Source organism: Ilyonectria robusta (genome assembly GCF_021365365.1).
Source record: "Ilyonectria robusta strain PMI_751 chromosome Unknown BGZ61scaffold_35, whole genome shotgun sequence".
Taxonomy (NCBI): domain Eukaryota; kingdom Fungi; phylum Ascomycota; class Sordariomycetes; order Hypocreales; family Nectriaceae; genus Ilyonectria; species Ilyonectria robusta.
This window is the reverse complement of record NW_025764469.1, coordinates 321,858-340,685: the sequence shown is the minus strand read 5'-3', so window position 1 is coordinate 340,685 and position 18,828 is coordinate 321,858. Positions and strand designations below refer to the sequence as shown.

The 18,828-nt window shown below is 51.1% G+C and overlaps 7 protein-coding genes across 7 annotated transcripts; 2 read left to right on the top strand and 5 right to left on the bottom strand.

The window, feature by feature from the left end:
* Nucleotides 1-173: 173 nt before the first annotated feature.
* BGZ61DRAFT_499473 (uncharacterized protein) lies at nucleotides 174-1,735 on the bottom strand (the record flags this gene model as incomplete). The annotated part of the gene is made up of 4 exons (XM_046251410.1): nucleotides 174-589; nucleotides 684-1,198; nucleotides 1,266-1,287; nucleotides 1,354-1,735. 4 exons carry the CDS (start codon nucleotides 1,733-1,735, stop codon nucleotides 174-176), a joined length of 1,335 nt encoding a protein of 444 aa, XP_046096426.1.
* A 451-nt stretch (nucleotides 1,736-2,186) lies between these two features.
* On the bottom strand, nucleotides 2,187-4,448 carry BGZ61DRAFT_368981 (uncharacterized protein; the record flags this gene model as incomplete). Its single annotated transcript, XM_046241927.1, has 2 exons — nucleotides 2,187-2,839; nucleotides 4,274-4,448. 2 exons carry the CDS (start codon nucleotides 4,446-4,448, stop codon nucleotides 2,187-2,189), a joined length of 828 nt encoding a protein of 275 aa, XP_046096425.1.
* Nucleotides 4,449-4,676: 228 nt separating this feature from the next.
* Nucleotides 4,677-7,604, bottom strand: BGZ61DRAFT_563661 (kinase-like domain-containing protein; the record flags this gene model as incomplete). Its single annotated transcript, XM_046255872.1, has 6 exons — nucleotides 4,677-5,110; nucleotides 5,212-5,501; nucleotides 5,559-5,767; nucleotides 5,946-6,221; nucleotides 6,347-7,039; nucleotides 7,116-7,604. 6 exons carry the CDS (start codon nucleotides 7,602-7,604, stop codon nucleotides 4,677-4,679), a joined length of 2,391 nt encoding a protein of 796 aa, XP_046096424.1.
* A 4,627-nt stretch (nucleotides 7,605-12,231) lies between these two features.
* BGZ61DRAFT_593621 (uncharacterized protein) lies at nucleotides 12,232-14,134 on the bottom strand. The gene is made up of 3 exons (XM_046256800.1): nucleotides 13,655-14,134; nucleotides 13,053-13,592; nucleotides 12,232-12,935 (listed from the first exon to the last, which is right to left on the bottom strand). Exons 1-3 carry the CDS (start codon nucleotides 13,970-13,972, stop codon nucleotides 12,435-12,437), a joined length of 1,359 nt encoding a protein of 452 aa, XP_046096423.1. The 5' UTR covers nucleotides 13,973-14,134; the 3' UTR covers nucleotides 12,232-12,434.
* A 387-nt stretch (nucleotides 14,135-14,521) lies between these two features.
* On the top strand, nucleotides 14,522-15,514 carry BGZ61DRAFT_368878 (uncharacterized protein; the record flags this gene model as incomplete). Its single annotated transcript, XM_046241919.1, has 2 exons — nucleotides 14,522-14,866; nucleotides 14,915-15,514. Coding segments are annotated over 2 exons (945 nt in total), but the record flags the coding sequence as incomplete, so codon positions are not given.
* A 32-nt stretch (nucleotides 15,515-15,546) lies between these two features.
* Nucleotides 15,547-16,940, bottom strand: BGZ61DRAFT_593619 (uncharacterized protein; the record flags this gene model as incomplete). Its single annotated transcript, XM_046256799.1, has 1 exon — nucleotides 15,547-16,940. Exon 1 carries the CDS (start codon nucleotides 16,693-16,695, stop codon nucleotides 15,547-15,549), a length of 1,149 nt encoding a protein of 382 aa, XP_046096421.1. The 5' UTR covers nucleotides 16,696-16,940.
* A 100-nt stretch (nucleotides 16,941-17,040) lies between these two features.
* Nucleotides 17,041-18,804, top strand: BGZ61DRAFT_432537 (Alpha/Beta hydrolase protein). The gene is made up of 2 exons (XM_046243883.1): nucleotides 17,041-17,605; nucleotides 17,672-18,804. Exons 1-2 carry the CDS (start codon nucleotides 17,185-17,187, stop codon nucleotides 18,760-18,762), a joined length of 1,512 nt encoding a protein of 503 aa, XP_046096420.1. The 5' UTR covers nucleotides 17,041-17,184; the 3' UTR covers nucleotides 18,763-18,804.
* The last annotated feature ends 24 nt before the right edge of the window (nucleotides 18,805-18,828 follow it).

Sequence of the window (18,828 nt, the reverse complement as noted above, 5' to 3'; positions counted from 1 at the left end):
TAAAGGCGGATTGGATGGTAGAGAGTGGCCGCTAAGGACGGGTAAAAGCGGGGATTTAAGGATAATAAATGAGTTAGTTTGTACGACTTGGGTGTGGAAGATATCAAAGGGAGAATGATTTCCTATTCATGCGCACTCTTTGTAATGGCAATAGTCTCCCAAATAGCCTTCAATCAAACCTTGGATACTTCTTCCAAATATTTGTTCTTTAGAGGATGGCGGTTTCGGCTCAGACGGTTGGATGATTCTGACACAGCAGCCATGATCGTATCAAGGACAGGTGTAGGTACAGGCAGATGAGTTGCTGATGCGAGGGGTCTCGTGAAGGACGAGGTGGGGGGCTGAGTCCCGCCACGGCTTGGTTCGGGCTCGTCAACAGTTCCCGGTGAGCTCGAGCTGCCGGCAGAAGGATATGTTCCCAAGGATGGGATAGTGGTCGGGGATGTCGGCGGCTGGCACGGTCTCTTTGCAGGCGGTGTGTAATCGACGCCCGACGTTGGTCGCTTCGGCGTCGGTGAGATGGAGAGGTAGTGGTACTGCGTAGATGGTGTAGAGATGACGGATGGCATCGATTCGCCCGGGGTCGAAGCTGGATGTCGCGGTTGCAGCGGGAAGAGGAGTCGATGGGACAGCAGGTCTGCGCGTGGTGAATTTGGCCTTGATCTCCTCGAACGGCGTATGACCAGAAGATGATGGTCGGATCGCTGATGTCGCAGCACCCGGCGGCGGTGTTGGTGAGCCAGACCCGGAAACTCCCTTGTCGAGGAAGTTCCAGGAGTCCGGAACAACGATGAAGATGTAGTCCTGCTCGAGGGTCGGCGGCTGCACCATGAGATGATGGCCAAGCAGGCCGGCCACCTTGCCGGTGCAGGTCAGCAAACCATTGCTCTGGAACTGGGTGTCTCGCCTCTCGGTCATCTTCTTGCAAAGCGAGGCCCACGGATTTGCGCGGATGGGGAAGATGACAAAGACCTGGAAGGGATGGAGGCCTCTGTACGGCGTCTTGTCAGGATTTCCAGGAGCAAGAAATGCGGTCAGCTGGACGAAGCCGCACCACTTGAGTTGGACATCATCCAGGGCGGGCACAGATCCCTTGCGTAGGAGCGCAGGGCCTGGACCTACAATAGGGCCGGTGAAACTGACAATTGGGGATGAAAGAGGAAACTGATCGGTCGCAGATAGGCTCAGAGGTAATATTCTACGGGCAAAGAGGTCAGCGAAAATCGGAAGAGTGGCGGAAAGAGGACGGGACGAATACAACATACGGCTGATAGTCTTGATCGCGCACTATAAGAGCCGGGATGGTATATACAAGGAGACCGCTATCTACAGACTCCTCTAGGCCATCTTAACGCTCAACCTCCCAGGTCAGCGCGAATAGGTGGACACGACCAGCCATAAAAAACCACTGGTCGAGCCAGTCGTCAGGAACAATCTGCTGATTGTAGATAGATAAGTTAAGGCTGAAGAAGACGGAGGGAGACGGATCAGCAGGATCGGTAGGCAGGGGTGAGTAATCCAGAGCTGCGAGCCATGGAGGGGTCGGGAGGATGACCCTCGCGATGGTCTCTGCATTCAGACCCTTGACACGATGCTGGTCTGAAGAGGCAAATCTCGAAGGGCAGCCGGGTTGGACGAAGAACGCTATAGACATATCGCCGCCGGCGCTCCTCTGGCTTGCCAGCGGCTTGCGAGCATGCGGCTGTCCATGGGTCGAGGTAATGGATGCAGCCATTATGGAAGATACTGACCGGTTGCTCACGTGTCTACCTTGCCAGGCATCGAGAGACGTGGGTTGGAATGTCAATAGGTGAGAGGAGAAGATGAGAGTCGGTGTAGGTCAAAGTTCAGGGGAAAAGAAGATGAGAGAAGACGGGGATGACTGACGATGTCAGCACAGCGGGCAGGAGTTGAAGAAAAGTCAAGTTGTGGTCGGTCGTCGAGAAGAAGGGTAAAATGAGGGATTCTATCTATCTGCACCTATGCATGCGGGATATGTCCGCTACCTACTTACCGTCCTTAAGCGTTTCCAGACTGCTCTCGAGACAGTTTCTGCTGCCGTTGAAACTGCGAACGTGTCCGAGCACCAAGCTAGTATCCAATAGCGAATGCCCATCAGACAAAAGCTACCGCCTGGGTCGCCTGGGTGATGCCACATTCAACAAACTAACAGGTCATATATTGGATCAAACCGGAAGGAAGGTCTTCCATCTATTCACACAGGCTGTCCAGGCCGGCTGTATTGGATCGAAAGCGACCCATGATTCATGGCCCGATATCGCGTCTAACTGCTGCATAATTGCAGAGCCAAGCCGAAGATTGAGTCCCTTATTTCGGATCGCAGGCGGCATGCGGTATCCTCTAAAAATGAAGGTCAAGAGCCGTTTCCATAAGCGCCGGTATCTCTGTAGACTGCTATTCTGAACGATGAGCTTAAATGGCTTTGGCTGGCAAGACTGAAACTGTGGGCTCCGGAGCCAACAGAGCAGACTTCGACTTGTATGTCGTGCTGTCTCCTCATACTTGTCAAAGATGATGTCGACGGCACTCGCGATACATGAGATCTTCTGTTCATCTTGCCAGGAAATAGTAATATCAGGATCTCCCTGGCATAACCCTTGGCCGAGGTTATAGTCCGCTGCGGGGGCTGGGCAAACTCCGCTACTAGGTAGCTGCGTCATCGCCTGCAAGATATCCCGCCGAACATTCTGGTAGACGATATGCCATTGAGTGCGCTCAAGCCAAGGACTTATGATTGCGAAGGAACTATCACCAAGGGCCTTGCTCTGCACCCGCGACGATCCTGTGCATCCAAGTATCTCTTCTCTCGCTCTAGCACCTGCGTTAGATGTGTACGCATCTCTGGCGTCAATGTAATAGGCTTTGACGTGGAGACGGCTAAAGAGGAAGGTTTTGGTGCAGAGGGATGCTTCGGCGGCTTGGATGTGCTCATCTTGCGGCCAATCTCGAACCATCCACACGCTGCTCTTGAGGGGAAGAAGCGTTGACACTGGACCCCCGAGCGCCAGGATAGTACTTCCGACTCTGGCTGTGGTGAACCCTGGCTTGGTCTCCCTCGGCCGTTTGGGTTAAGACAATGATGGATTATACGATAGTGTGCCAGAATCCTCTTACTTTGGCGAGCAATATAAGGTCACTTTTAACACCCCAGCCCGTCGGGTTCTGGAGACCTGAGGTAGGGAATCGGGTCGGCTGTCGGAGGTGGAAAGCGGAACTCGGAAAGCCCTTGCTGATCTCGAATGATGTTAGGCATTTTCCTAACCTCCTCGGCTATCTCGCGCCTTTCCGCTGGTGGTAGATCGCGGTGTCTAACCCGCAGATGTGTAACGACTTCGTCTGACACGCACGCGAAGCCGCACATCTTGCACACCACAACCCAATACTGTAAAAGATAGATGAATGGCTCCATTCTTAGTCGGAAAAGAGGGATCTTATTCTTGACGATGGCTGTTTCCTGGAGAGCTCTATACATATTGTCTTTTTGGATTGTAAGATATGCGACTCGTTCGTGATATTAACCCATGTTGCGTTTCTTATATAATCTTTCGACTTGCTTTTTCTACTTATCTTTATTCTTCTTCTTCTTTTAATGTTCTTCTTTTTTAATCTGCTCTCTATTTTTATCCTAAATGGGATTATAGTGAAGAGAGGTAGCTACTAGGAATTATAGTTCCTTTTAATAATTGAGCGTTATTAACTGCAGTTCCTTAGAGCTGCTGGCGTGGGATTCAGAGTAATAACTGCTGGTCTAGTATAGTGGCTGATAGAGTGGCTGGTGGAAATGTAGCTAAGTTCTTCATGTTCATTGGCTGAGTATAATGGAATTCTACTAGGGTACTGGAAAATGAATTCTACCCCCTGTAAAGTGGGGCTGGAAAAGGAACTCTAGTCGAGTTCTGAGGTTACAGCATCTGTAGGCTAGCCGGCTTCCCCGTTGATTTACATCCCGCCATCTTCCAGCCCACCTCAAACAACCTGCTGGCTGCTCTTGAGGGAAAGAAACGCTGACAGAGGACACCTTCTCTCCATGGAAGATCAGGTGGGGACTCTATGCCTCTTTGCTTGGGTCTTCCTCTACCCTGAGTGTTATGCCAGTCTTGGCAATCACGACAGTGGATCTGAATTTTCTGGACCTGCCGGGCAATATATGGACATTTTCGACACTTGAGTCCATCTGGTTGTGGTGGAGAGAGGAAGGGGATCCGGCTGGCGGTAGGAGGTGGAAATTGGAAGTCAGCTAGTTCAGACTGACTTTTTATGATGCCCGGAATTCTTTTGATGTTTTTGGCTGCTTTATTCCGATTTGTTGGTGTTATGTCTCGATGTCTTATCCGTAGATGAGTAGGCACCTTATTGGATACGCATGCGAAGCCACACTTCTTGCATATCACGACTCGGTATCTTTCAAGGTAAACAAAAGGATCCATGATGATGAAGGAAAAAATAACAAATTTCACTTAGTTATTGTTATTGTACAGTATGTTTGCTTTAATCCAACCCATACTCCAACTTCCAAGACACCCCTCATTCACAAGTAAAAGGACATGATAGACGAGCCCACAGCCAGCTAAGGAAAGAAAATGAAAGCGAAGAATCCGGCCGCTACCTAGCTCATCAAATTGGCCTAAGAGTTCCACCCTTCATCACCAGCTCCGTCAGCATTCCCGTCCCTGTTGCGCTAGGACCTGGCTGAAATCCACATTGGGATCGAAAATGCCCTCGCCAACTCCCTCCGCATCCCATCCCTGTGGCGGTAGCACCTGGCTGAAATCCACATTGAGATCGAAAAGACCCACGATATCTTCTGCCGCGACGTTGGCCTTCATGACATCTCCGCCGGCAGAGATATCGTACATCGGCTTGAACTTGTCGTCAAACTCCTGGAGTTCTTTGAGCTGATTCTCGTGGAACTTGGCGACCAGAGCCTTGCACAACTCGGGAGCAGCGCCCATCGCCTTGAATTCAGCTTCCATACTCCTCCGCTTTTCCTCAGGTAGCGGCTGTTGAACATAGTTCCTATACTCGGCTATACCAGTTGAGCTCTGTGTGCTGAGAGTGTCGATGGATGACACGGTCAAGTCTTCATAGTCTGAAAGATCTTCCCCGTTAGCTCGTGCAAATTTACAGCATCAGAGGCTGCCTCAAGCAGAAAAGCAGCATGTGTTGTAAACCTCAGGAGGTGGGACTCACACGGTGACAGAGGGGGTCGGTTGGGGCTGTGGGATGGAATGAGAATTCGGTACATCGCAAACCACTTCTCCTCATCGCTCGTGTCGGACTTTCTCTTGATCGATTGCAGCTTCACCACCTGTTCAAAGGTCATCTGGCCGTCGATGATCGACGGTGCTTTGATGGGACACTGCGATTCCTCGCGTAGATGGTGCCCGAGGAGTTGTGTCGATTTGAAACCCTCCTGGCATCGGGGACAGGCTGAAGGATCCCTCAGGTTCTTCGGGGTATGGCAGCGCTTTAGATGCTCCCTTGAGAAATTTCGATTAGCGACAGTAGATCTCTATCAAAAGAAGGGTCGAGCGCACTTGATGCGGTGAAGCGAGGTCCACCCAGGACCTAGGCATGATCGACTAAGCAGGTCTTTAGGCACACCCCCCTTAAGGTAAGGGCAGGCAAACCTGAGGTTCAGGTTCGGAGGTTCCTCAGATCTACTAGCTGCTCCCAAGGTCCTCTTCTTGCTGCCAGTGCTGCCTGTGGTGGTTTCGGTCTCTGGGCGCTTCCTTTTGCCGGTGTGCTCAGGCAACGTTATCGAGGGCGCCTATGGGTTAGTAACAGTCAGCGACATCTTTACGAATGCCTTTGGACAAAAGAAAAACAAAGAGTTGGCCTCTGTGAAAGTGTTAGGTGAGAACATCAAACTGTGAAAAAGCGGCCATGATACTTATGGCTGGGGTTTTCACCATTTTCCTAACCATTCTTCTCCACGGATCTCCAGCCCTCGGACTCTGGTCGTTAATGGCGGACGCATGACGGTTTGTAAGGGGGTGGGGATGCGAACAGGCGCAGCGAGGTGATGAATATTGCTTGTCATCTTCGAGTTTTCCGCATAGCTGGACAAGTGCCCCGTACACCTCCAGTGCTGACGATCTTCTTGTTGGAGGATCTGTAATTTCAACAACAAGCATGTCATTCGTAATCAACTCGAGGAGGTCATCGGTGAAGGAGCTTGAATGAGGATGGTATCGAAGCTCGGAAATCCACTGGCAGCATCAGCATCTCGATTCTCGAAGCGTAAGCACGTAATGCTAGCACCTACATCCTCAATCTCAGGTTTTAGCGCAGCAATTCTCGTATCGTCGTCTATCGTGTAGACGTAGAAGAAGGCGTCACGGCTCGAAGTATCCGACGTAGGGTCAGTGCGGGATGATGCGAGCCTGTCAAGCCCGTCTTTACCTGAAATCAACCATGTAACTGCCTCAAGGTAAACACAACCAAGGCTCCAGATATCGTACAATGATGAAACGGTGTGAGGCATCAGGTGCAGCTCCGGTGCCCTATAGACAGGAGTATGGTCATCCTCGCCGTTTTTGTCTCTCCGTCGTGGGCTCGCCGATGTCGCCATGTCAATAAAAGAGTGACCAAAATCGCTAATCTTCCAAACGAAGTTGTGAAGTCCGGTTGTATCGGCGGTGCAGGGCTCCGAAAATACGAGGATGTTGGATGGTTTGATATCTCCATGTCGTCCATGCCAGCGCCGTCGTTCATCGCCCTTGGAAAACCCGTGTATGACGGACAGAGCGTCTGCAACTCCCTTCATTTGCTTCAGCATCATTCGGGGGGTCCCAACCTCGGCGTCCGGCCTTGGGTTTGAGAGCCAAAACATGCCCAAATCGCAATCAGCCCATGGGAAGAGGAGATGGAAATCATCCCTGAATTTGTAACTGGCTAAGAGGCGGACAATGTTCGGATGGGCTTGGCTGTTGAGCGACCGTAAGCACGCAACCTCTCGGGAAAAAAGGTCCACGTTACGGCTACGCAATCTCTTGATGGCAAAGTATGGCTGCTTCTAAATTCGTTCAACAAACGGACTTAAGCGACATGGTAATAAAAGTATAGCAGGTAAGCGTGAAGGGCTAACTCACCTTGACATTTAGTCCAAAGTCGCTCGAGATATAGTCTTGGTGGATCTCTACGCGATAGACTGTCCCAAAAGCACCGGAATTGAAGTGCTCGGCGCGAATGATCGGCAGGACGGTGTTTTCATGAAAGTCATGGAAGGGCGCCTCACTAATCCGCGGATTAGGGATTGGAAAGATCGGCGCCAGGAACGACCATTGCCACTCGAGGAATGACGCAGCAGCGCTCGGATCAAGTCCACAAAACGAAGTGTATGTTTTGTCGAGCGGACGTTCCGCATGAAGTTTTGCGTCCCCGTCCGAGCTCGACTTGAAACAAATGGGAAGGGAGTTGTCATCGACTCCCTCGGCGATGAAGGTGGTGATAGCTTCGACCTTCTCAATTAGGAGGAGGATAGCAAAAATCTTTCGGTAGTGGCAAGTTTTAGCATTCGTTGGCCCTTCATGGTCGCAGGCCTGGGCCAACAGCCTGTCTTGCGGCAGATACGTACTCATAAGATCCGTCGTAATAAGATCTAGTAGTTTGGGACTCGGGAGAAAGAACCGGCGAGGATGCACCCCCTCATCCTCCCACTCGTCCAGGTGGTCCGCCATGACCATAGCGGCTTGTGTACGCTCTTTCAGAAAAAGGGCGTATTCCCCAGGCCCGCGACATAGCGCTGAGCTTGAACGTGTGATGGTTGCCAGTTTTCCTTCGCGGGTTGTCCCCCACCAGGTAGAGCACATGATAGGGTCGGGTACTGGAAGACACGTACCAATCCAGGAACTTGATGATGACATGGTGGCCATTGTCCAAAGAAGTTGAAGGCATTCATATGGTCTTCTTTCTCGCCGCAGTCGACAAAGTCTGCGTTGTTTAGGACGTCTCCAGGCATACTTCTCTCAGGCTCATGGGCCTGAATATTTATTAAAGCTAGGCGTGGTTTTCAGTTTTGTCCGTGGCCCAAGATAAGTGATCCTGGCAAGAAAGGGTCGTGGCGCAATGGTCCCAAGGGCTGAAAATAACTAGCTTAAGAATAAATAAGTTAGTAAACCTTGGGCCAGGTCGGTTAACTTACCTGGCGTCCTTCATCCAGTATTCAGTACAGCAGCGTGCTCTAGAGCAGGATGGCTTTTTGTTTGCTCCCTCCTTCGTGCTACCGTCCCAGCGTTAGCAAGGGAATTTCGGTGTACTTTACCGCGCCGTGGATCCCTTCTACCTACATGCAGTTGGTCCCCAAAAGGCATACACAAAGTCCAGGTTTGAGCAACCACCAGGAAGCCCGGGGGTTTGAAGCACAGCTAGAAAGGCGACGAGGCTTGCTCGGCGACAGAAATGTTGCCCAAAAATGGTTATGTGACCTTCGATGGAGAAATAAGACGGAAGTAGATGTGGTCGAAGCTGGCTTCGGAAGTTCGACTCAAGGTAGCCGAAACCTGAGTGTTGGCTTTTCTCTGGTCTGCCAGTCCCTTGGGGGGCGTCCTTCCCTGATAAATAGGACGAGGTTACCTTTGAGGCTGAGTTCGCGCGCAGTGGAAGCGCGCATTTGCGCACTACGCAAAGCGTGGCATGAGGGGTGAGGGATGCGCTGTCAGACACACCTGGGCTTTCCTATTGGTGCGAGTGTGCCCAAAGTGCAACTTTTGTCGTTTCGGTGAGAGCTCTGCTTCTAAATTAAGGTAGGCAAACCCCCGTTCACGGGCGGACCCAGCGCTCCGAACAAAGCAAAACAAAACAAAACAAAATTGACCACTATTTTGTTTTGTTTTGAAATAATACAGGCTGATATTGATTTGGTATTGATTTATATTGAATATTACCAAAATGCTATCAAAGGCTTAGTAAGTCGGGAGACAGCCAACAATCATTGGATCTGTAAGCAACATACGTGCTTCAAATTGCCCCATTTCCCAGCCAAAACTTGAGGCATATGAGCTTCTCGATTGTCAAATCTTTCAGACTGTGCCTCTGCGTTGACACCGCCAATTTGCAATGGCTGAACGTTCTCTCGCACTCACACGAAGTGGCCGGAATTGACAGTATATCGAAGGCCATTTTTGCTAGCCGTGGCAACGAATCCTGGTGCTGCCGCCACCACTCTAACGGGTCGTTCACAGGTAACAATGGCCCCGAGAAGTAGGAAGTAAGCTCATCCTTCTGTGTTAAGTCCTCAGGCTTATCGTAGAAGTCGTCATCGATGAGGTAACATGGCTGGGCCTGATCAACCGGCTGGTTATCTCGAAGGTCAAGCTTGTTGTATTCGTCGTCGAAGAACTTCGTGAAGGTTGAAAACACGTGTTGAGCATGTTCTTCATCAAGGTTCTTCTCAATCCATCGCTTCTTGAGGCCAGGGTGTAGGATCATCGCTGCCCAGTAGGCAGGCGAGTGATCGAGAGTAGCAATGTATTTCTCAATTTTAAAGATGGCTAACTTAGAGTATATAGCAGAGCTATAAAATTCTGGTAGTACTTAGCAATTATTACACACTCTTTACTGTTATTGCTCTTATTAAGAGGGAAGTCTATATTAACTATATTATCGCCTTCTAATTAGCTGGCCTAGAGCTTTGTGTCTTTTTGCATATTCTTAGCTAACTTACTAAGAAGGGAGATATTCAAGATATAAAAACACAGCCTATAATAAAGAGAAGCTTTATATCTGGACTATATATCGGCGATATCGCTCTATATTATAGAAAGAAAGCCTTCCTAAGGTATAAACAGGGCTAGATAGAGAATAGAGTTACTATACAGAATATTAGAGTAGACTTAGATTGGTATTATTAACTAGGAACGTACTATCTGAAATATACCGGGTATTCGTCCCGGTAATTATTGCTGATAAATCCTTAAAAAATCGGCACTGTATACTTATAAGGTTGCCAAAGCTTCTGAAACCAGCTATGGTGCTCTAGAGAAGGCCCCTCGAGAGATATATGGTTTTCGTCCTCGTCCCGGCTGCGGCTACAGACCAGGGTAACCATAGACATATAGTTATAGAGGCACATATCTTTAAGGACACGGCCTCTGTAGGCGTAAGTATCTAAGCATAACAGGATCCGGCTGCCCTCCCTGAGTTATACTGTTTCTGGCGGCTCCTCCTCCTCCGCTTCTGCACCGGCCTGGCAACAGAGGTGTTTCTATCTTCGGAATACCGCCTAATATAGTACAGTTAGGTTTAGGAAGGACCAGTACGGGACGTTAGTAAAGTCTGTCTGATAGCTGAGTATATAGTAATATACCTCTATGGCGGAGAGCTATCTCTCGGAAAATATCCGATTAGCTACCCTTATCAGAAACTGGCGACTCTGGTTTAGCACAGCAGGTCGCTGGGCGCCTTAGTCGGCAGGTGCTGATGCATCTCGCCTCGACACGGTATCTTTACAAAGCTATTACAAGACTTCAACTGCGTAGGCAATTCGTCTCCACATTAGCGTGTCCAACTTCGTGGTATAGTTAGTGATGTAAAATACTATGGCCAGGCCCTTGGTCCTCGTCAAGATTATCGATATATCGTAATTGTGCCGGAGGCCGACTGCTATCGCTTTGTTATACCGGTTGACGAGCGGGTGGTTGCGACAGATAGTAAGCAGGTTGTTATCGCTTAGCCCCGTTATATTAACGATCTTCCAGGGCGCTTTGAACCGGCAAGCCGTTCGCCTGTACTTGTCTGCGTTGTGATTTGCGAGGCCCTTCAGAGAATACTTGATGCAAGTATAGGTGTGGGAATGGACCTGGCAGCAGTACGCGATGAAGTTGGACTCGGCGTTAAAGGCTGCAGTGAGAGCCTCGGTGTTGTTTATAATCTCCTCGACGGGGTGGATCGGCTTCCGCTCCTGGCGGAGAGCCTTTCCAGCATCCTTATCTAAGCATTTGTAAAAGACCGAGTCTATGTAGCGCACTACTCGGGCACGGTACTCTTCGTCTCGAGGGTCGGCGATCTCGTCGACGAGTGACGGCAGCTCCATGTTGCCGTGTAACCACAGGAGTCCGTGCAAGTGCAGACTGCCACGATCGTTCGTCTCTACCGTTGTATAGTAATAGCTGACCTTCCCAAAGACTGATTGTTGGTCTGTTCTGATGTATTTTTCGAAGAATAGAGAAATTTCTCTGTAGAAGAAGATAGCCGAGCTGACCGGATCCATGGTACTGAGGGCGATCCTGTTGTATCTTCCCCGGAGATCCGCTAAAAGCTCCTTCGCCGTGTGGTAATCGTGGAGCCTGTGGATGGAGAGCCTTATCTTGACCGGGTTGTTGATGTCGTTGGGGTTGATGGTGATCCAAATCGCGGGCGTACCGGCCCAGATGTTAATCGCTTGTATCCTTCTGCATATAAGCAGCCGCGTTTCGTTAGAGAGCGGCTGGGCATGGCCAAAGATGGACAACTCACGGAGCAAGAACGCTACGTCTGCATCCGTCGTCGTTCTTGTTTCTCGTATCTCGTCCTCGGCTCTTTTCAGCCGGTCCCCCGTTAGTGTTGCGTAAACCCGTTTAACCCTCTCGAAAGAGCCCTTTGTCGTGCGTATCATGCTGATGCGGCGGTTAGATGAGCGGAGAAAGATGTTGAAGACCAGAAAACAAAAGACGGGATGGGTGGCAAACCGCCCTCCATGCCGCTGCAGCACGTATCTGGCCCAGTAGCTGAGCGAATGGTTTGGATGGCGCTCGGCTGCCTCCGGAGCTTGCTGTTGCTCGCGGTCCGACACGTGCAGCGCCTTTGGGCCACCTCTTCCCCAAGGGAAAAGCTTGGGGAAGGTGCGTGGGAAGAAGTCCTCGTGCAGGCTGTCCGCAAAGTCCGCACCTCGTTCCACCAGGATGAACGGCTGCCCTCCGGTTCCTTGGATGTGTATGGCGCAGGGCTCAGCCTCATCGGCACCTCGAGTCCGAGTCGTCTGGATAGCGTCGGCTAGGAATGAAAGCTTATCGGCCTCCTCGAAAGCCGCCGGCCCATCAAGGGGAAACATTCCGGACGAACGTTGTCTCAAGAATAACGTCACCATCACCGTCGGCATCCTCCGGTCCTGGAATGGAGGTACGAGGATCCCCAGGCAAGGGAAGGTCCTGTTCGTTCGGCAGAGTGCCCTCGGGAAGGCTGGAGTCGTCGCTGGAGTGAGCTTGCGCCGACGCAACAATCTCTTTAATAGTCGTAAACCGGTTCTCTTCTAAACCTCGATCGGTATCTGGGACTATGTGGTCTATCTGTGTCTTCTCGGCAACGGACGGCTCTTCCCGCTGCATGCTGTCTATGATAAGGATAGGTATATCCGAGCCGTCTGCATACCGCCAGCTATCTATCTCGCTATAGTTGATCGTGATATATTTATAAAGCGGATTGTTTTCCTAGAGCTATAAAAGCACAGCCCGGATACGGGACTTATGTACTTGGAGAAGATGCCCAACGTCTGCATCGCCAGGCTTGCTAGAACCACTCCAAGAGACGTGGATGTTCTTAATAGTTACTAGAAGAGGGTGAGGGAGGACTGTGGCAACGAGGTCCTCGACCTTGTTCGGAAAGACGACGATATGGCCCTTTATATGCTTCCGGTAGCTGAGCCCCGACGGGGTCTTGTTGTTAATAGTGAACTTTGTGATGTAGCCGAAGGAGGCCTGCAAAGCAATCAGCCTCTCCTCAACAGGAGACAGGCCGTCGAGCTCTTCGGGATACCGATGCTCGCATCCGATGTATATGTTGTTGACCGCACAGGTCTTCGGCTGTTTCCCCTTCTTCAAAGCGGCATAGCATTCGTGGCAAACCATGGCCTCAGCGTCGTTGCCAGCAGGGAAACAGTCCCTGTACTCCTGGAGCGCTGCGGTGGCCTGTAGCAAGGAGGGCGTTAAGTGCCTCCTCTATCGGATCTTCGTGAGCTTGGAAGGAGGCTGCTTCCTGTAGCAGAAGTTGCAGAGCAAGATCGGTAGCGTCCTTTCATCTGTAAATGCCTGGTGGAAGGACTGTGCAGTCTCTACCTGGAGGGCAAGTGGGACCTCTTTGCACCAAGATCTTGCTACCGATTCCCTCTCTTTATCGCGGAAACGAGATTTATGGTATTGCAGAATGGTCTCGAGGGACTCTTGTTGGAGCAGGGCGGTTTCCTGCGACGGCCTCGGTCTTTTCCGGGGGCGGTCTGGCCTCGTGGGCGGCGGAGTTAGAAGTCCTTCCGGTTGTGGCTCCCGAAGGCGCTTTCGGGGAGGCGGGGTGTGCGGGATTGCCCGTCTGGGCGGCGGAGGTTGATCCCTCGGGCGGTTCGAGGGGGGCAGGATCTGTGGAGCACGGACGATCCGCTCGGGAGTAGCCGGTGGCTGTGTCTGTGGCGCCCCTTCAGCTCCTTGACGGTCGAGCTTACCGGCCTCCTCTTCCGCTCGTAATCTTGCGGCTCTTGCCCGTAAACGCTCCTCCGCGTGTTGTTGCGTGATGGCCGCAATTATACGCCTGAGTTCATCTTCCGGCACCGTAATGGTATTACGCCGGGCTACTGCTTGCAGTCGATGGCCCCGATCTTTAGCGCGCTGGCGTTTAATATCAGTATTTCGGCGTACCTTCGGTCTAGATCATCCAGTCTTTGGCGGACCTCGTTAAGCGGGATTCTCACCGGCTCCTCTCGGGGCTTGGCCCCAGTCTGTTGAGATTCTCCATGTCTTCGAGGGGTGCGTCCTCTGGCATGTCGGCGGTCCAGGTCTTCCAGCGTATGTTGGACCTCGTCAAGGGGAACTCTGACCAGCTCTTGACGGGGCTGATGAGTGTTCTGATATGCCAGGGAGCTTGGAATAATCGAGTGAGGCGGTCCTGACCTTCCTCCAGCTCCGTTTCGAGTGCGTCGGCGATCGAGCTCTTCCAGCATGCGGCGGATTTCATCGATCGGAACTCTAACCGGCTCTTCGCGGGGCATCGTATAAGTGGTCGTAAATATGTGCACTGAAGTGGGAAGGAGAGGGGCAAAACAAACATTGCTATGCTTGGTATGAAAAGGGGCTGGACGCGACGGATTAAGTGTCCGCAAACGAAGCAAGGAACTAGGAGGCGGCAAAACAGACACAAGGGTGAGCAAAACCTTACTATAAGCGGCAACTTCGCGCCGAGACTCGCAGAGCTATTTTTAAGATGAAGAGGCTGGTTCGAGATCAGGGCTCCTAATAGTGCAGACCATTTACACTATTAGTGCAGACTACAATCCAAGATCAATAATCAATCCACGACGGGCGTTCGTGGATTGACGACTAGGATGATGCGCCCCTTGAAACGAGCCTTGTTGATCCGGATCGCACCAGTGAATTGATCAGAAATATCCAAAACAAAGTGGTTGGCACAGCAACAATCATGGGTACCCTGGTTTTGTAACACCATGCCAACAACCTAGCGTACTTAGCGTCCACACCGGGCGTCCGTATTCCCTGCCCTGATCTGCAGTCTGCACTAATAGTCTAAATGGTCTGCACTATTAGGAGCCCTGATCTATGCCTCCATTGACGCTTACTCACGGTTTATTACGTGGTTCTACGTGGGCATATCCTCTAGTACGTCACGAAGCGTTGTTGCACAGTATCTCGATGTTCTCTCGCAGCGGAAAACCATGCCAAATATCATCCGTTCCGACCGCGGCCAAGAGACAATCCTTATGGCTGGAGCACATTATTACCTTTCGAAGACCCGCGTACGCGCACGGGAAGGTATCCCACAAGATGTGCGCTTTCGAGACTGCTGGATCTATGGCAAAAGCACGCATAACGAAAAGATTGAGAGCTGGTGGCTTCGATTGAGTAGGGGTAGGGCTAAATTCTGGCGGGTATGTAGTATTATCACTCCGTTCGACCCTATGCTAACCTGAATCTAGGAGTATTTTGGTGAAATTACCGCACTTGGCCATTTCTCGAACGACTCCCTACCCGACCGTATTGCAATGCTCTATCTCTTCATGCCGATCCTGCGGGCTGAGTTTGCCGACTTCGTACTTACGTGGAATTCGCACTACATTCGCAAACAACGCAATAGGCCGCATGTGGTTCCTGGGCAGCCATGGACCCTCTACTTTCAGCCTACCGCACGGCAGGTTGAGAGCTTTGCAGAGGTTATCCCTCAAGATCGATTACAAACGCTCCAAGATATCTTCGACGGGGACCGTATTGATCTTGATGCCTACTTGCCAGAAGATACAATAGCTATCTGTGATCGCATTCTTAGAGGCCAGGAAGATCTGCCAAGAGATCCGCCACAGCAACCTAAGCTTTCAGCGTATCTATTCCTACGAGATCGTTTACGGCAGTACATTAGGAGTAAGCAGCAGCCAGAGCTGGCATTATTGGAGACGCCTACGGGTGGCCTAGACCGCGTACGTGATCATTTGGCCACTCACGATATCGATACTGCTTCGCTTTTGGAACGCATTGAGGAGGAAGAGATTGACTGGGGTGAGGGAGACCAACTATACGACTAGATGCATAACCAATTGTAGCAATTGAACTGAAACTAATCCCTATTCTTATTCTTTCCCCTACCAATCCGGACAGGAAGCCTCTTCTGAGGTGAGAGAGCCTGGGCCTCCGAGTGTTCATCGATATCACTCGCGAATGGATCGTCAAGGACGGCCTCAAAAGTAGCCGAATCCGCGTCATCTTCACCCGAAAGCTCAACCTGAATTTCAGCCTGAATATCATCCTTGCCCTCCAACTCCAAGGGGGTCTCAGCTTCCTCTTTTACCGGTATACGAGATAGCTTTCGTGGCTTTGATTCCTTCTTAATTGGGGATACGCGCTCTGACTTTACCGTACGTGAGGCTTTGCGTTTGCTAGAGCTCCTCGCCGAGGCTTCTGACTCTAGATCAGAGGGTATGCGATCAATCGCTCGCTTGTGACCACGTACGGCTCTTGACGGCATTGGTGACTCAATATCAGGCCGAGGCTTTACATTGAAGTACCAAAAGGTCAAATGGACCGTATCGCGCTTTGGGGCAAGCGAGATATTGCCCACACGAAAGAGGTCCGCAAACGAGGTCGTTTCGTACGCGGCATCAGAGAACTCAACGGGTCCAAAGGTAGCAGTTTGAGTCACTACGGAATGAACGACCTTCCATTCCTTAACTGCAAGCCTCTTGTCACACTGCTTGACAATGAACTCTATCATTGCGGCATGAGAAGGGAACTTTGCCCCGAGAACGATCTCAACATTTCCTGTACGCTTTCCAACGAGGTTTGCCGTCTTGTCGTATACTGGGGTTTCAACACCGTCAAGGACATTGTCATAATACCCATCGCACGACCAAAACGAAGCGTGCGATTCGATGACAATCTTAGCCGTATGGCTTGTAGCTGCGATGCTCCTTGACCGGCTTTCAATAGCTAGGTTCGTAGCGTTCTGATAGGTATCAGGTCTCGGTCGGGATCGTTGGGAAGGAATCGTCATCGCATTGCCTCGTTGGACTGTTGATTGGGAAGTAGGTGAATCGACTGTGAGGTCGATAGAAATAGGGGTAATAGGGCCAAATGATGATGAAGCCGTAGGGAGCCGTTGAGCGCAATGCGGGCAATAAAGGGCCCCAGGGAACTTCGTACGTATATCCACATGACGGCTGCGGTCTTTGGGACAATACTCTGTCGAAGTGGATGAAGGTGTATCCATTGTGTAAGAGAAGGATGATGAATGAACTTCGTTCCCAAATGGCCGCGTTTGTGGCCGAACGTAATATTTGCCTCAAGCAACCCTAACTAAATTAGGGTCACGCAATGGGCTCTCCCTGTTGAGGGATATTTTATCTTTACAGTGATATGCGTCCCCTATATGTGATTAAACAGAAGGATAATGGCACATTGGGGTTGCCCTAGTAAGAAAAAAATGAAAAGTTGAATTTTGGAACTCTGCCCCTTGTGGCCTTCCGTACCTGGCCTGTCTGCGCGGATTCACAATGGCGAGGTGCCTTGGTTGGTAATTTCTGCCTAGGTGTCCGCCATACCTTGCTAGTACACAGCGTGTTAATTACTCGCCCAGTCTTTTGTGCGGTAAACAACAAGTTTATTTTCTTCTTTTTTGTCCCTTATCTTCCTGTCTGTTACCCTCACTTAGCAAGACTTTCTAAGCTCGCCTTGTCACGACCCCCCCAAGCCCCTAACGATGGCCACTGTATCACTTGATAATTATCTTGGAGATATTGTTCACCCCGTTGGTGCAGTCCAGCTTTCTGCGTTCTTATCAAAACAACACGTCGCCAACTTCCTCAACATACCTTATGCCGATGTCCCGACCAGATTTAGACGGGCGACGCCTGTCTGTCTTTACAAGCTGCCTTCGCCATATGACGCAACACGGTACGGCCCACGGTGCCCCCAAGAAGCTGGCACACTGCACCTTGCCATGAGCCACCTGTTTGAGAGGGTTTCGGAGGTGCAGCAGTTCTCAGACGAGACCAAGTGTCTCAACCTCAATATCTACACGCCGCCCTCGGCACTTGGGACAGGTGCTAGGCCACCTTTACCCGTGTTTGTATGGATTCATGGTGGCGCCTTCAATGCAGGCGACAACACGGTGCAGTTTGGTAAGTCGATCCGATCAATGCCGCAATCCGATGCCAGCCGAAGCATTCATACTGAGCTCATCTCAGATGGGAACCACCTGGTGAAGAGATCTGTGGAGATCAACCAGCCAATCGTAGTCGTCGTCGTCAACTATCGTCTTAATCTCATCGGAGCGCTCTCGTCGCGCGAGTTGAACGAGGAAGCAAAGGCTCTTGGCGAGACGCCCATCCCGAATCAAGGTCTTCACGACCAGAGAACCGCCCTGCAATGGGTCCAGTCGTACATTCACCATTTTGGAGGCGACCCGGCTCGAGTTACACTGTGCGGAGAGTCGGCTGGTGCATATTCCGTTCTCTGCCACTTGAAAGGAGGCGTTCCCCTCTTCCAACAGGCCTTAATCCAGTCGCCCCCCCTGCCACCTTTGAGAACACCAGAAGAAGCGCAAGCAGCGTTCGACAAGCTGGTCATCTCAGCCGGGAGCAGTCTCGACGCGTCAAGCACCGACAAACTAGCCGCTATCCGCTCCTTGTCTGTTCAGCAACTGGTGCATCTGTTCGATGGGTCCTTTTCGACCCCCATCGAAGACCCGAACTGGTTCGCAGGCTACGACAGGAACAGCGCCGACATTTCAGCTTACTGGGCTGATGTGCCATCTTGGTGTTCCCGAGTAATCCTGGGCAATACTCAAGACGAAACAGCTCTCATGCTAGCACCTATTGCCAACCTAACAGCCGAGGAGACAATCGCATTCACCAAAAGAGTTACTCCACAAGTCTGCGTGCCAGCGAGCTTGACGACGAGTCCACATACTAAGCGTGAGCTGATTGGATGGTCATCGGATCAAGCGTTTATCAGCCTACTTATGAACCTCGCTTCAGCTGCTACTGCTCAGTCGCCGGCAACTAGGTTTTATGTATATCGCATCAGCTGTCCAGATCCTTTCCCAGGCCCTCTGCGAGGCTATGCTTGGCACTCCTACGGTATTCCCTTCACCTTTAATCAGCCCGCCTGTCGAACCTATCCAGAGCTCGCCACAGTGCAGGATGAGATAACCTCGGCTTTCCTAAAATTTGCACATGGTTGCGAACCCTGGAAGGCTTTTGACGACGCACGGGAGGTAATGCGCTGGTCTGAGAAGGGAGGGGAGATGGTCGGCAGTGAATTACTAGTAAGATAAGTAAATAACTATCTATATTCTCAAGCCGAAGATCCAAACAGCGCCGTTCGCCAAGTCCACTACCCT